Source organism: Pangasianodon hypophthalmus, chromosome 17 (genome assembly GCF_027358585.1).
Source record: "Pangasianodon hypophthalmus isolate fPanHyp1 chromosome 17, fPanHyp1.pri, whole genome shotgun sequence".
In the NCBI taxonomy this organism is placed as follows: Eukaryota; Metazoa; Chordata; class Actinopteri; order Siluriformes; family Pangasiidae; genus Pangasianodon; species Pangasianodon hypophthalmus.
Window position 1 is genome coordinate 16,720,724 of NC_069726.1, and position 17,708 is coordinate 16,738,431.

Here is a 17,708-nt window from a genome sequence, read left to right on the forward strand (position 1 = left end):
TTATTTTAAGTGATATATATACATGTATGTTTCTGTACTTAAATGCTTGTTATACCTTACCCAGTATGTATGCATACTTAAAAGACAAGTGTGCAAAATAAGTATGCATACTTAAAAATTAAGTATGCATACTTGATTTTTTAAGTATGCAAAATAAGTATGCATACTTAATTTTTAAGTATGCATACTAAAACTGTTAGTATGCAAAATAAGTATACATACTTCCAAACAAGTGTAATGAAACACTGCATTATTAAGTATACAATACTAACGATATCTCTGCTTTACATGTAATATGTTAAAATGTTAGGATCGAGTTCTGTGTTTCCAGATGAAATGAGCTTGGTTGAGAGTGTTCATAGGAAAGGAGACATCTCTCTTACCTCCGCCCCCAAAATCATAAAAAGTGCAAACCCTGGAGAGCAGGAAAATGAAGTGCTCATGTTTCAGTGTTCACCAAACTGAAGTGCACTCACTGCTCCATCCCCATGATTCACAGCACTGATATTACTCTGTACTCTCTATTAAAGTACAGTTTAAACACCAGAAGAGGCATGACTTCCAAAATAGCAGTCTTTTAACACAAGTGCTATGTGTGTGTGTGTGTGTGTGTGTGTGTGTGTGCCTCACTTCACTACATCAGTGGAAGCTGCTGGTTTTTAAAATACAGGAAGCACATGTGTCTGTTATTAAAATGTATATCTGTGTGTGTTCTCTTTTATCTGTTTCATCTGTTCATCTGACCTGCTGTTTAATTCTCAATCTTTCCTCATAAGTAAGAGCATCAAAATACTTTTCTAAAATCAGGTCAACAACATTAGTAGTGTCTGCCAACAAGCTAGCTAAATTTAGTAGTGTCTGCCAACTAGCTAGCTAAGCTGCTAACTAGCTAGCTAAATTTCACTGAAGAAAGTAGTGAAAGCTAGCTAGCTAAATAAACAAAATCTCATAGACACACCCACAAAAAGGTTGTATGCAAAATAAGCATGTATACTAAAAAGGTTGGTATGCAAAATAAGTATCCATACTTAAAAATGAGTGTGTAACACACTGGAAAGCACAGTAGCCAACCTCGTATATAAATGCACTCAAAAACACTCAGTATAAGACGAGAGTACACAAAGTGTATGATAATCATCATACACTCTGAGCTGTGGGCGGAGCTTCTGAGACTGTATAAGGGGTAACATTAAGAATTGAAATCTACTACTAAGATACTCATTCAAGTAAAGAATCATAAGCATATATAGTTTACTTCAAATAAGTGTGCAAACTAAAATGTTCTGAGGCAAAATAAGTATTTAATACTAAAAATGTTAGTATGCAAAATAAACACACATACATAAAAATAAGTGTGCTAAACAAGTATGCATACTTAAAAAATGTGCAATACACTGTATTATTGAGTGTGCATAATGCAAATAGCATTCTTCCTACTCAAAGTCTTTCAGATATAGAGATGAAGTACAAAAGCACACAAAGTGCACAATAAGCATTAGATGCTCTGTGAGCTGTGGGCAGAGCTCCTGAGACTGAGCCTATGTAAGCTACAACAGCAAGAACAGAAATCTAACACTACTAAGATACCAAGTTTACATTTATTTCTATTAAATGTTATAGAGCAACCGTTGGTAAGAAATGTCCCTCTGAGATGAATAAAGTCTAATCTTATCTTAATCTTATACTAATTAAAGTACACAAACATAAGCATATATATATATCACTTAAAATAAGTATGCATATTAAAAATGTTAGTATGCAAAATAAATATACATACTTATTTTAAGCGATATATATACACGTATGTTTCTGTACTTAAATGAGTACCTTCATAGTGTTAGAGTTCTACTCTTGTTGCCTGTTACACCTTACATAGTATCTATGCATACTTAAAAAACAAGTGTGCAAAATAAGTATGCATACTTAAAAATCAAGTATGCATACGATGCATACTTAAAAATTAAGTATGCATACTTGATTTTTAAGTATGCAAAATAAGTATGCATACTTAATTTTTAAGTATGCATACTAAAATTGTTAGTATGCAAAATAAGTATACATACTTCCAAACAAGTGTAATGAAACACTGCATTATTAAGTATACAATACTAACGATATCTCTGCTTTACATGTAATATGTTAAAATGTTAGGATCGAGTTCTGTGTTTCTAGATGAAATGAGCTTGGTTGAGAGTGTTCATAGGAAAGGAGACATCTCTCTTACCTCCGCCCCCAAAATCATAAAAAGTGCAAACCCTGGAGAGCAGGAAAATGAAGTGCTCATGTGTCAGTGTTCACCAAACTGAAGTGCACTCACTGCTCCATCCCCATGATTCACAGCACTGATATTACTCTGTACTCTCTATTAAAGTACAGTTTAAACACCAGAAGAGGCATGACTAATTATTAGTATAGACCTCAAACCATGGATGTTACAGTCTCTTCTTGTTCCTGGAACCCAAAGGTCACTCACGTTAAAATGGAGTAGCTGAGGGAAGTGCGCACTCCAGGCCGAGTGAAGGGTTGGTGTGATTGGAACGAGGCCCAGTGCTGCTGGCGTGGAAAACCCGGAAGTACAAAGCAAATAATCTGACAAACAAAAGCCTCAGGAAGTCGCATGCTTTGCTACGAGAAAAAAGGGGAATTCAAGGGTTTGAAGATGGCACACAAGAAAAAGTGGATATAAAATCGGCGTTAAGTGACATTAAATCAAACTAAAACACTATTAGTCGCAGGTTTACTCCTCAGTCCGTTAGCAGCACTGCTGGTGTAGCCGTGGTGGGGTTCCTAGCAGCCGGTGAAATGACATTTTTCTTGCATGTGTGCTTTCTTTGTTCTGTTTAAGGGAAGTTTAGCAATCATCATCTGTCGAGGCGTTTACTTGGAGTCGAAAAACTTCAACCCAAGACTTTAGGTGTTTAAAAAGCCCTCACATCTCGGCTTGTAGTGCTAACCCGCTAGCTGGAAGTTTGTTGATTAGAATGACTGTGGCGGTGTTTTTCGGCTGTGCTTTTATAGCATTTGGCCCTGCTTTCGCCCTTTTTCTTTTCACCATCGCCAGAGATCCACTGCGAGTCATCATCCTGATCGCGGGGTGAGTATAATAATGGTGTAGCTAACACAAACCCTGAAGCTGTCTTGGCTCACTGGTAGATCCTCAGGTGGCCGTGTTGCTTAGTGGAAGAGCACTGTGATAGCAGCTGAACAGAGGATCAGTCACATGTACGCACAAATCAACAAATAATCAATCTCTGGCTTTAAACCTGAGGCAGATTCTCTGATTTTTACAGCAGTACATCTATAAACCCAAGGGTTTCAGGGTTACCTAGATATAAGGGCATGGCTCAGCATTGCTTTTCCTTCTCAGATAACAGCAGGCTGAATGATTGTGGCTTTATGGCTTTGTTAATGTCCACTACAGTCAGCTTTTATTAACTGATGGCATGTTGTTTATACCTTTATTCTAGATGCCTTCAGTTGTTGACTAGACATTACAAAAGTTACTGTTTGTAACATAATCTCTGATCAGTAACTGATCACTAGTCCAAACAAGATTCTCAGTCAATGCTATAAAAGTAATGTTCGTCACTGCTTTTTCTATAGTTATTCATCTTTAACATATTAACTGTAATTCTTGAGACATACACTATAATGGCCTAAAGTTTGTGGACACCTGACCATTACACCCATATGTGCTTGTTGAACATCCCATTCCAGGTGTTCACAAACTTTTGCTCACATAGTGTATATTTAACAAGATACAAGACTGAGGATTCATCAGTCCTTTTTTTTTTCAATTGTGATATGATACCTGTATGAATGTTTCAAGTGATATTGAGATTCTACATAAGCCTTGCAGAATCTGCAAAATGTTAATAATTTCAAAAAAAAAAAAGAGGGATCATAAAAACTGCATTTAGTTTTTATTTAGTATTGCCCTGTATAAGCTATTTCACATAACAGATGTTTACATATAGTCCACATGACAAAATAATAACTGAATTTACACAAATGAACCAGCTCAAAAGTTTACACACGCTTGATTCTTAATACAGTGTATTGTTACATGATGATCAATGACTGTTTTTATGTTTTGTGATAGTTGTTCATGAGTCCCTTGTTTGTCCTGAGCAGTTAAACTTCCCACTGTTCTTCAGAAAACAGAAAACTTTCTCTTGCCAAACCTACACTAAGTATTGAAACAGTAAATCTCTACAGAAGTCCCAAAAACTATGAATAGGCCAAGTTTAACAAGTTCAGTCTGGGTTTAAAATCACCTATAGAGCTTGTGTTCCTAATGTTCAGGCCAATATAAGAAATGAACAAGTTGATAACTCCTTGTATGTGCAAGTGTACTCAGCCAATAAAGCACGGTTTATCTGCCTAAAAGAGATTTAGTGAATGTTCTCACAAATAAACCCACACTTTACTCTGTGATTTGTTGCTAATGTTAATGTTGGGACCATAGATAATCTCTGATTTCTGCCTAAATAAATAGCTCACTGTAGCCTGAGTAATCCACTGTGTGCATCTTTGACACTCATTCCAACATTCATAAAGATGATAAAAGATATGTGTGTGTGTTTCAGTGCTTTCTTCTGGCTCCTGTCCCTCCTGTTATCCTCTCTGGTTTGGTTCATTGCTGTGAAAGCTAGCAATGTAGACGATGCCAAGGTACAGAAGGGTCTGCTGGTATTCGGGGTCGTGTTCTCAGTCCTCCTTCAGGAGGTTTTCCGATTTGCCTACTATAGACTGCTCAGGTAAGAGCTCTTTCTCCTCAGCGTGCAGCTTGCATATCCAGTAGTGTGTGAGAACATTACTAAGATCTTTTTCACACGTGTACTGATTCCATGGGAATTTCATGGGAATACAGTGTAAGCACAAGCTGGAGTGGAAATCCTGTGTAGACTGACACAGCAGTAGTGGAACTAGTGAATGTATTAAGTTAACATGTGAACAGAAGCAGATGTAGAACAGGAATGTGTGAAATGTCTGAAAGCCGGAGCAATTCAGAAATAAAGGGGCTGTTGGCCATTTATTCCAAGGACAGAATTCTTCGTCAGACGAAGGGTAAACTCCGGTTTGCACCTTTTTGTGCCGGTCAACAACAGAATTCAAAAATGTAGCGTAAATGGACAGAAAGTGCACGTGTTCAGCAAACTGTTTGAAATGTAAATTCCAATCAAATTATTGTATGTGGAATTTGTTAAACACTGCATCCTGTATAGCAGGATTTTCATGGCAAATATGAATGAGTGCATCCCAGTAAAATAGAGCTTAGAGGCTACAAAGAGTTAGTACGTTTTATTTCTAAAACACATATACAACAGTAATAGTTGTCCAAAGTGCTGTACATACATGAGAATAAAATGATAAAAAAATAGCAAAAGACTAAAAATATGGCACAGGAATTGGTCACAATAAATAAATAATAATACTATAGTAATGAGATGAAATAGTAATAATAGCAATACCAATAACAAAAAATAATTAGGAAAAATCCAAAAAGCAAGCATGAAAATATATGTTTTTAGTTTTTATTTAAAAATGGTAACTGATGAGGCACTCCTGATATCTATCGGTGCGGCGACCACAAAAGCACGGCCACCTTTGCTTTTGCTTTTTTAAAAAGCCTGAACAATACTGGCAAATTTATTCAGATAAAGTCCCAGGTTTTGAGCGTGAAAATACTACTAATGATTCTTCCCTGCTCTAATACAACCTGAGCTGTGCAGTCATGTGGCCTAGAGTGAACATCACTCATGTACATCATTCTGATGCTGTCAGCATTCCAGCTGAGGAAGCAAAGTGTCTGCAGGGAGTTTTCATTAATGAATAACTGGAGAATAAGATGATGAGTTGGCCAGTCATCAGTGTTTTATGACTGTGTCAAAGGTTCGTGTAGGTTTATGCTGGTTTTCTTTATAAAGCATCAGAGGTGCCATGGTTTAACACCATCGATTTTAGTTTAGTGAGTAGCAGCACAGTTAGCTAAACTAAGTAAGATGTCCTCACATGCAGCTTTCAGGCTTTTACCATCAGCATGAATCAGTTTAATGTTGCATGTGATTTGCTTTCAGCATTTCTTCCACTTCCACTTTTATGCTTGTTAGGCGTGTCTAATGCTATAAAGTGTAAGTATGTAGTAACGTAAAGTAGATGTAGCTGTAACTCAGCCTTACAATCAGTCTGCTTCCTGCTACATCTCTGAATGACTGATAAAATATGTTCCAAATTGTGTCTTAAGATCATCTAGTAATAGCCTAATCCACCTTCCATGTATGTGCATGGTGCACTGCCATGAATTAGCATCCCATCCACTTCATATATTGTATTCCACTTCATGTCCAGTGTTCCTGGGATAGGCCCCAGGTCCGCCATGATCTGGATCAGGATAAAGCACTTGTGAAGATGAATGAATTATTTCCCTTGCTTTTACTGGCACATTACTTTAACATTACTTTAATATTATTTTTTAAATTATGGTACTTTTATTCTACATACTTTTTAAAAAATATATCTTTTTAGATTTTATATTATTATTTTCTTATTATTATTGAATGATCATTTTACTATTTTACCATTTTATTTTAGACTACTTTTTTTTTTTTAAACTTCAAACTGGAAAACACTTAGAGATGCATTTGAAATGTATGAAGGACATTATTATTATTATTATTATTATTATTATTATTATTATTATTATTTATGTATTTGTGTATTTATGATTAGGCAGTGAGTGACTTGAGAACAGACATATTTGGAATATTTAACAGGGAGGTTAGGAGTCTTACACCTCAGTTTCAGAATATATTACAAACGTGGGTAAGCGAGAGCAAGTTGGACTCGTTGACTACAGAGCATTGAAGCTGGAACAAAAGGAGGAGGGCAAATGGTCAGTTACACTTCCAACAAAAACAAATCTGAGAATCACAGCATGTATAACTGTGGGCTTCCAGGGATTTTCCCTGAAAGGGAGTCAGAAGTGACTTAGAAGTGAATTAGATCAGACATTCAGTGTGTGTATCTCTCTCGCATCTTTAGGAAGGCTAATGAAGGCCTGGCAGCTATTAGCGATGAAGAAGCTTCACCCATTTCCGTCCGGCAAATGGCTTATGGTAAGATATTCAACATTCTATTTTAACACTTATACTAGTGTTTATATGAAGAGAAATAAAGCACATCTCATTCATGTTTGTATTATGACAGTTCAGATATTGATGATAAGAGATGTTCTAATGATGTTTTGTTGTAATTATTTTCTTCACTCAGATAAACAGTTCAGGTCCTCAGTTAGATTGTGTGCTTAAGGATGATTTGTCTGCACTGTAAATACAGTCAGGTCCATAGGTATTTGGTTAATGCAATATTTTTGTTAAACCTCTTGAAATAAAACTGAAAGTCTACACTTCAATCATATCTTGACTGTGTCATTTAAATCCATTGTGGTGGTGTCAAAACTATGAAAATTGTGTCACTGTCCAAATACTAATGGACCTGACTGTATGTGTAATGTCGTGTGTGTGTGTGTGTGTGTGTGTGTGTGTGTGTGTGTGTGTTCGCGTGCAGTGGCAGGGCTCGGCTTTGGGATAATAAGCGGGGCTTTCTCCATGATCAACATCCTATCTGACTCTCTGGGCCCAGGTACTGTGGGCATCTTTGGAGACTCTCAGTACTATTTTATCACCTCAGGTTAGTCTACAAATATATGTTTTTCTTTGCCTTTTCTTTTTACCGCACATCACCAGAATGTAGGCTTCACCTCAAAAAACCAGAAAAGCTGACTCCTTTATCCTGTACTTGATGAAGTTGTTTCTTTCCTGAAAGTAGTGTAATTAAAAATGATATTGTCAGCTTTTTTTTTTTTTTTTTTGGTATTCTTTCTCATTATGAGTCATTATGAAAAGAAAGATCCCATGGGTTTGTTCTCTGATTGATAACACAAGTACCAAGACCTTAGAAGAATTTTTTTCAGGCTTTTGAAAACGTGAACTTTACATAAACTAATTTGAAAATGTCAATTATTTTAAATAGTTAAGAATTAAAGATCCCCTGTGGAATTTTTACAGCTCTGATGACTCTGGCCATAACATTGCTGCACACGTTCTGGGGTGTGGTGTTCTTCGAGGGTTGTGAGAAGAGCCGCTGGTGGGTCATCGCTGTGGTGGTGTGTCTCCATCTGCTGGTCTCCAGTCTGGTAAGCAGCCAAGTTGTCACATGACACTCAGCCTTGGGTCCTGTGCTAGTCAAGTGAACGCCCTCTCCTGCCTGCTCTGAGTGCGCTGAACAGTAATGTAAAATGAGACACAGTCTGGAATAAATATAGAGTAGTTTGGGGTTCATTTTAAGAGAGAAAAGTGTTTGAACTGAATCATTTGCTTTTTTTTTTTTTTTTAAAAGCTCTCATCATTAGGTGCAGCTTATTTGACCTGCACTGTATGTTGTTGTTTTCTTACACCATGCTTAACCCCAGGTATATGCATTTGCAGTTACTGATAGTTATTTTACAGGTAAAGTGTAATAAGGATATGGAATGTGCTTAGACTTGAGTACCATCAAAGCAACTCAGTGGAATCATCTGTAGCCACTGGGGGGAGACTCTGCTCAACTTTCACAGAGCCTGTGCAAGTTACTGTTCTTCCCTCATCTAACATTGTCTAAATGCTTTATAGCTTCAGCCAGAGGTTTTTGTTCCTTACACCTAAAGTATGTAATTAATGTAAATGACTCAGGATATGGGGGAAACGATCGATTCTTTGCAAATCTGTCTTGCATAAAATGTCATAATCTGAACTTTCCATACTTTTTTAGATATTAATGCATATAAGCATACTTTTTTTTAGGTATTAATGTCAAATATCTCCAATGTTAAATGTATATTAAATGTATTAAGCCAAGGTTTGGCAAAAATATATTATTTCACAAAATATAATTTTGTATCACAATATTTAGTTAGACAAATTAATAGAGCCACTTGTACCGGCATCATGAACTCTGCTAAATACCAGGACATTTCAGCCCAAAACCTGGTTGCCTCTGCCAGGAGGTTCAGACTTGTCCATAGATAGAGCTTTCGAAAAGATGATGAACCAAACATACTTCTAAATAAACACAGAAATGGTTAAAGAAGTATAAAGTTAGTGTTTTTTATTGGCCGTCTCAGTTTTTGCATTTGAACCCTGCCGAAAAACTATGGCGTGAACGAAAGATGGAAATCCATATGCACAAACCTAAGGAGCTAAAAATGTTCTGCATGGAGGATCCCGATCTTCTGCAAGTATCTTCACCTTTGTTAGACATTATAGGATGACACTCAGTTATTCTCTCCAGGTCGGGTGTTACAAAACAGTAGTGGTAAGGGTGCCAATAATTTTAAAACCATTCTTTTGTATTTAAAAAAACAGCTTAAACGTTTTGTTTGGAAAAACATGTATAACTAAAACTATACAACATCCGTGTATGTTTTTTTTTTTAATATATTAATTTTTGCTAATCATAATGGAGGATGCCAATAGTTCTGGAATGCACTGTTTAAAAAAAAAAAAAACTGCAAAAAAAAACCCTGATGTGACAGATATCTGAAGAATGGGCTCTCACAGTCAGATGATTCTTTGCTAGATTTCTATTTATGTTTATTTCCTTATATAGTCATGTTGACACCCACTCCCAAAGCATGATGTCCCACTTGCTGTATCTGTGGCTGCGATGGCTTTGAATATGTTTAGCTGCATAAATAAATAGAGACGTTTGGATGATGTGTTGATAAGAAAGTCGCCATACTGTCGAGTACTGTCTGACAAGATTGAAGATATATAAGCAGTTAGGAATCACAAGCAGCTCTTCAGTCATCCCATGTAGCTGAAGAACTGCTTACGTTTTTCCATGATTCTTAATTACTGCTTGTTTTTCCATCTTGGTGTTGAGATAGTGGTCAATAGAATTTTTTCATAATGGCTTTGCTGCTTTATTTCAGTTTGGGGTTTTAAAAAATGTTTGGAAAAGCTATTGTCATGCCTATGAAAAAATGATTATTCCACATTATTGGTAATTAATGGGTACAGAAAGTGGATCTCAAATGGACACAGAGGATTTGTACTTAATACCAATATACTGTTGCTGCTTTTCTTTATTAACTTTTAATTTAACAGTGCTGCTTCTTTAGGCACATTTGATTCATAAATATAGCTGTGATTATTAGATAGATAGATAGCATTTATTGTCATTGTATTTCTACAACGAGATGAATGGAATGACGGGTCACATCTTCCCCCTATAAGGAGAGAAGAGGTCCTTAAAGCAGCCATGCAAGGCGCTAACGTCCTCTCTCATCCACGATAGAAGAACATTAACAGAACAGTCAAAGCAATAAACAAAGTCACAAACACATACGACATCATTCAATGGAGCAGTTACGTGAGGGGTCTTTTTTGTTGGCTACAGTACGGGGGGGCAAGAGATTAGAAAAAAAAGAGAAAATGTGACACTGAGGCAGTCCTTGACTTTTGAATAAAAGTGAATTAAATAAGGAATAAAACACAGTGTTTCCACTGCAAAGTTAATTCATCTCCAATAACAGCACATCCTGAAGTTTTTTATTCCTCTTATACCGTGGCAATTTTTCAACAATTACATTTTTTAAATTTTGTTAATGAATGACACATCCTTTTAACGGTTTACAGTTATATTTAATGTTAAGGAATGTCCCTGAGATGAGTTAGTTCCTGTTGTCACTTTTATTACATTATAACAGCTAATACTAAGTTAACAAGAACAGAAACTGCAGCTTGTCAGTAACCAGGAAAGCACAAAAGTCCCCTGTCCTGAACAGTTTGACGTAAAACCTTACGGATTGTTAACACTTAAAGTGCTGAGCACTGGAGACTCCTTCCATAAATGCTGAATAAATGTCCATTGACAGAAAACTTCACCATGATCATCAGCAATTATGTATTTCTTGAATGACAACACATTTTTATTCAGTTGCTTAGAGCCTTAGATTGTGTGGAGTGTTACAGGTCCCTGTGTGTGCTTTATTAATTTATGTGCAATTTATACCAATTGCTGACAACTTAAAAAGACTCTGTTTTGTAAATAGGATAGAACTGAGGTGATATAAGATGAATGGCCTCTAACATGAGGTCATTTAAACTAAAGAATTGTAATTGACTCCCACTAGATTTTTGTCTAGGCCTCCACAGAGCATGTTTATTTCCTCATAGAGCCCAGTTAACATGACCACCTCTTCTGTTCCATCTCCTATCAGATGTTTACATGTCTGTACTTATTGCATAATAGTCGTGAGGGGATAGAATCCCAAAACATTTTGGATGTCCCTCTTTCTACCCGTATGGTTTCTGTGCTTATGATTAGCAATACAGATATACAATATGCCATAGGATAGCATCCAATTAGACCAGAAATACATTGGTAATTAGGACTTGTAGAAAAACAAGCAGCTTTCAATAACAAGTTCGCAAGTTTGGGTGTCAAAATACGGCAAAAAATTGTACTTGACTGACTGAAAGTATGTTACCTAGTACTAATGAGCATTACAAATGGACCCCAATGACACAGAGGGATTGTAGCCATGACCATTACTGCATTTCTTCATTTTAAGCTCTTAAATTAACATTGTTAGCCATGACTGTAAATGGACAGGTTACATTACTGTCTCAGACTCTTTCTTACTCTGCTTTTTCCTCTCACTTACACTCATGTACACCACAGTCTCTGATGAACCCGCTGTACGAAGGCAGTCTGCCTCCTGTGTATGTTGTAACGGCAGCCATGGCTGTGTGGGCGTTCTTCTCTTCAGGAGGGTCTCTGAACAACCTCTCCCAGCTCTGCACGCGTAAGATCTATACTCATTTTTTCAGACCTTCAATCAAAGTTTAGTTTACTTACATTTAAGTAATATAACGTGACTGTTTAGGTTACTGATAAAATCCCCACACAGATATCTGCCAAACACACTGAACAAGACACATTTATGGAAAATATTGCAGTGCCACAAGCTAGTGGTGAGAACCTCATTTTAACCAAAATTACTTAAAATGACAAACACTTATTGATCTTACTGTCTCAGTAGAGCTGTGCTGTTCCTTTACTGTAAGTTCTGATCAGAAATATTATGAGCATGAATTGTACAGGAATGCACAGGTATGTACCAACAGGTACTGCCACTGTTGCTACATTTTTAAAAAAATATTTCTGAGTTTTTTAAATACTGATTAATATCGCAGGAGAACATATTCAGAGGATTAAATGATCACATTCTATTTTTTTTTTGTATAATTAGCACAAGTGTATCTGAGTGTTGACTACAATTTTGTGACTTCATGCTCATATCACTGAATAGCGAGCCATCATGAGAGCACCGAAAAGAGATATGGATCTCGAGGTCTCACTTTTGCGCCCTCACCCCTTTGATCACTCACACAGCACCATTAAAACTGTCTCTTTAATATTGCTGTTAATCAGATTAGCCAGTGAAAACAGATATTAGAAGCTGTTCTTGTCCTGGTCATCCTGGAAGTGGCTCTCTTCCAGCATCACTGTCTTGTGCCAATGTTGAGTTTATCATCCATTATAACCTCCAATATAATATGCTTAACCTTAACATATCCTCATAAATTTCCTGTCTTTTCTTGTTAGTGAGGGTTTTGTAATAATGATCTAGCTTGTCTCTCTTGTCTCTGAACACAATTACATTTTAAACAGACCAAGCGCATGGCTCTGTCCACAGGTAAGAGGACCGAGGCAGCGTCTTCGTAAGGCAGCAAAGTCCTGACCTCACAGCAAGACGCAGGCAGTTTATTGGAAGGCTGCATTCACTGCTCGAAGTAACAGAAGCAGCTGGAGCAAGAACAGTAGCAGTGGCCTTCTGTTCTGATGATGGCTCTGGGGTTGAACTCGAACCCCCACCAACAGGGCTGCCTTACAGGTTATAGGACTCTCAGATCATGCTCAGTGTAAATAGCTTGACATCTGTACACACATAGGAATCCATGCTTTTAATGAATTTCTTTGATCGCAAGCATTTCAGAGTAGTATTTTACATATAACACAGTGTTGTTTTTTTTTTGTTTTTTTTTTGTTAAATCATGAATGCTACTTTTCGTATTTTCTCTGGTAAAACTGTAATGTAAATATTAAAAGTAAGCCTTAGGAGGACAATTTTGTTTTAAAATCAGAGGTAGGAGAGATGGCCTGGGGCCAGACTATGTCTTCCTTACAATCTGGATTTGTCCCATTTAAACTGTAAAACTGGACTGGGAATAGTTCAAAAGGCAAACTGCAAACACTGAACCTGAAGAAAATAACTCTAATGTTGCTTCGAGCCAAATATGATGGACAGAGATAAGGTGCAACATTCTTCTAAATGTGAAATTTACAAAGTTATTCCTATGCCTAAAAACATGACATTTTTTGAGTCATACTACTATGTTTTGCATTTGTACTGCAGTAAACTAAACACATTTAGCCATGATTGACTGCATGGTGAAAAAACTGCCACCTAGTTTGTGGAATGATAATGAATCCAGACTTTAAAGCCGAACCAAAGCCATTGGTCTGACACAGTCTGGTCCCAGGCAAATGTCGAGACGTTTCAGCTGCTAATGCACCCCCTTAATAACACAGCACAAACCACAGTGGATCAGGATCAACAGTTCATTGATTTCCATTTCACACATTTAGCACTGAATATTTTCAGTGAGCCCTTTGAGCAGAGAACCTGATGCATTTGCTCTCATCAAACACCACATGGACAGAAATCCTCCGTCTGATGAGTTCTACACTGGGGCACACGTATGCAATGTGAATGTTCAAAGTGTATGTCCTCAGAGGCAGTCCACTGGCAAATATGTCGAATCATCTACTGTGTATATATACTAATTATGCAGAATTAGCTTTGTAATTTGTGTCTCTTACATTGATTCATCAAAAGTTTTCTCTACATGTTCCTCAACTTTGAGAGTTCAATTAACAAGTCCGTCTAGATCGCCGGTCAGTAGAAGTCAGGAACACAGGTCCTCCTTAATGTAGCAGCGAATTCCCCTGCATCCTCTTCCTTTTATTTTTCCCGGTTTCTCTACTAACAGACTGTTGAGGGCTTCATTTATAAGATCTCTCAAACTTTTATCTTGTGTAACTGGGTACAAACTTTCCTGTAGACAACAAGCAATATAACAGCTCTTTCTAGCGTTTGGTTCTACCGCTTCAAACACTGGTGCTGGCTTGTGTTATTTCAGGAGACATTCTTTAATTGTGTTTTCATTTCCATGAAATGTTCACTCTGTCATGGATGAACAAGTGCTTTTTTTTTACGCCCATATGGTTATTTAACCAACATAATGCTGCTTTGCTCTTTGTGAGATTATTTGTTTGAAACTGTTTGACTTTCCGCTGGTTTTGATTCGCCGCTCAAAGAACAGTTTCCAGACCAGCACACTGATAACGCATGTCCATAATCACATCCGTCATGATTGTAATATAAATCTGTGCCAGGTAAAGAGATGGTTTTTTTTGTTTGTTTGTTTGTTTGTTTTTAGTAGAACCATTCATTAAGGTACATTATGGGCCTGAGCAGATGTTAGTGGTTGATTTCTCCAGTTTTATTTTGGCACAGCCATTTTGTACCTGGCTAACTGGTACCACATCATACAACCTCTGTCTCAGGACTCACTGTGTGATTAAGAACAAGCAACCTGATGTTCTGGACTAGTCCAAGGCAGCTTCATCTTTCTGAGGCACAGCTGGATTTTTATAGCTACCTAGAACATATCATCTCTTTGGGCATTTCTCTGTCCTAAATAAAATGCCACCTTCAGTATGCACCAAGTTCTGCAGAAGAATATGCTTCTGTTGTGGTTTATTTCACTCCGTTATCTACTCGTCTTTAAGACTACCATGATAAGCGACCTTGTTTGAACCTTGTAAATGAACTTTTTTCTTTTTTTTTTTTTTATACAGCAGATAGAAAACTTGGTAGAGTTGCAGTGATACTACCTGTGCCTGGGTCATACTACAAGATTTATACAGTCTGTACCTTTCTGTTTGCTGGGGTGGTACCCTTATCTTTTGTACACAGAATACATTTCTTTCATGTAGAAACATGAATATAGTGTACCTTTAAAAAAATACATTCTACAGGTACAAGGGTAAGGCTAAGTGTACTACCCCAGCGATAAGAAAAGGTGCAGTTTAATACCTTGTTTTGTTTTTTTTTTTTCTGAGAGTGTAACAGAAGGGAAAAATATGAGTGTACCCAGATGCAATGAGAGATCGTCTGGATCATCTTTCAGTTATCAATCCTCCCACACTACAAGATTTACCAAGAATAAAACAGCACAAGCTTTCCGATTATACTCAGCCAATGATCCTGACTCTCAGAACTTGGGACTTTGCAAAATTTCTTGTAAACAAACATGACTTCCGATCAAAGTGAACATGACAGAGACCAATTGTGCTTGGTTGCCATTGTTATGTTGTAAATGTTGAACATGTTTATTATTGAAAATTTGGATTTAACATACCCTATACCACAGGATAAAATCAGGACACCTTGTGATCATCAGAAGGGGCGACTCAACCTCAAAGTAGGCCTGATTATCCTTTAGCATGGCCCGTCTCCTGGACAGTCTCCTTCTTAATACACACTTCTCTATCCTCTATCATCCTGCATTGAACTTACGCTGCATTCAACTTAGCTTGGAAGTGGGAAGCTGGAGCTCTGATTTAAATAATTTTCAACCGCATTTGAGCTGCACAGTGGGGGAAAAAAAAGGGTGCCTCCATGTTTGTCTTTTGTTGCAACAATCTAGCCAGCGAACAGTGATGAGAAATTTAACAAGCTAATATGTCTGTGGTGATCAATTTAAATCAAATACTAGTAGATACAGTATAATTCAATTAAAAGAAAAGAAGTAATACTTTGTTTACTGTTGATGCTGTTACTTGCTGAACTTGGAATTGACAAGACCTTCCCCACTTTCCAAGTAGGAATTCTGAGTTGAAGAGGCTTTTTCTTTGGTTTTTCCTAGTCAGAGGTTGGAAATTCCCAATTACAAGTTTTAGTCGACTGCAGCAATAATCACAACCGGTGCTCACCAGGATTTTGGACAGACTATGACAAATGGCATTGACATTTTATGCTGCTTTATAACGTTTCAATGATTAGAATGTAACAAACAGGAAAACTCTTAATGTTAGAAACTCTTTCATCTTGGGTTAATAAAAATGCAGTGTAGTGGTGAAATGAAAATTATTTTTGACTCTGGGATTTATTTGGGGGTGAAGCTGATTTATGGTACAATGACTAGTTTTCATTAACCTTAACTGAACCCAGCAGTGACGTAAAAGTAAATGGTGATTCCTTCTTATGGTCCATAAACAGTCTATAATAAAAACTATAAAGTGACAGAGATAGGCAGTTGCTTTCTTCTTTCATGCTCAAGACATTGCTCTTAAATTCTCACCTTTGCCATAGTGTTTAGGATAAGTATTTTCTTTTATTCAAAATGTGTGGTGTTGTCATCATACATTATCACATGGAATTTTAATTATAATATATTGCCTTCCATTTGTGTGTCATACTTTTGAGAGAATATACAGCTGTTGATTTATTACCTGATGATTGTGAATCACTAGATGGTGTTAATATGCTTTGCTGCACACCTGAAAGGTAGATTAACCCTCACAAAAGGGGTCAGTCTTCTGCTTTAGCTGTAAATATTTGCTTCAGAGGCGTGTTTCTTTGACGCATGTGACTGCCCCAGGTCATTCAGGTGTGAATTCCAGCCAAGTCAGACAGTTTTGGGCTTGTTTTAGTTGCCTTCAAATACTATGAGTTAATATCCATGTTAACTTTTACAAATGCATTTCAGAAAATTAATGAGTTAGTGAGCTAATATAAACACCCACACATGTTTGAGTTAACATACCAGATAGGTGTGTTTCAGTGTTTAATGGACTGTGAATATTTAGCCAGTTGATGGCAAAATAAGGCTTCAGATCAGTCAAACAAGGTAGGTTGTCACCATTTCCTGTAAGAAGCACTCAGTTTTATTTAAATTGCAAATCATAAAACAGCCATTAACAAAGAACAAAGTTAAAGTTTGATCAGATTTATGTTTGCTTGCTGGATTTTGCACAGGGATCTGATCACATTTCGGTCACCTGACTCCTGACTTGACTGTGCAATCTGGAAACAAGTTGTGCACTCTTTTCAATAGTGTTTTTTTTTTTTTTTTTTTTTTTTTTTAAAATAAACATTTTTAACCTTCACTATTCTTTTCTATTGTCATTAGAACGGTGCTGATTGCCCTATTAGTATTGCTGGTGTGTAAAAGCTGGAAACATAAGTAGGAGTGTAATTATGTAGTAAATAAATGGACATCACCCCGAGGTCTTATTAGGAATGATGGAAACTCTGCAACAGCTGTTTTTAATCTAAGATGTAAGTCATTTCCCCAAGACTGAACACGTTAGTTCTGGAAATAGGAAGATAATTAATTTGTATCTTTATGACTAAATTTATGGTATTCCTACAGGCATCAAATAATTATTTTTGGCCAAAGATACAAGACGGGTAGTCTAAAGAAGACCGTCTCCATAAACATTGCTGTCATGTATTAGTGTATTTGCCATGTATAAGAGTCTTTGGTTGCAGTATCATAAGGTGGCAGATCAACAGCTTACAGTTCCTG

At 36.8% G+C, this 17,708-nt stretch overlaps 1 protein-coding gene across 1 annotated transcript; it reads left to right on the plus strand.

The window, feature by feature from the left end:
- The first annotated feature begins 2,518 nt into the window (after positions 1-2,518).
- zgc:114200 (Gamma-secretase subunit Aph-1b-like) lies at positions 2,519-16,264 on the plus strand. Its single transcript, XM_026941568.3, has 7 exons — positions 2,519-3,094; positions 4,590-4,760; positions 7,045-7,118; positions 7,570-7,692; positions 8,070-8,197; positions 11,728-11,851; positions 12,746-16,264. Exons 1-7 carry the CDS (start codon positions 2,982-2,984, stop codon positions 12,772-12,774), a joined length of 762 nt encoding a protein of 253 aa, XP_026797369.1. The 5' UTR covers positions 2,519-2,981; the 3' UTR covers positions 12,775-16,264.
- The last annotated feature ends 1,444 nt before the right edge of the window (positions 16,265-17,708 follow it).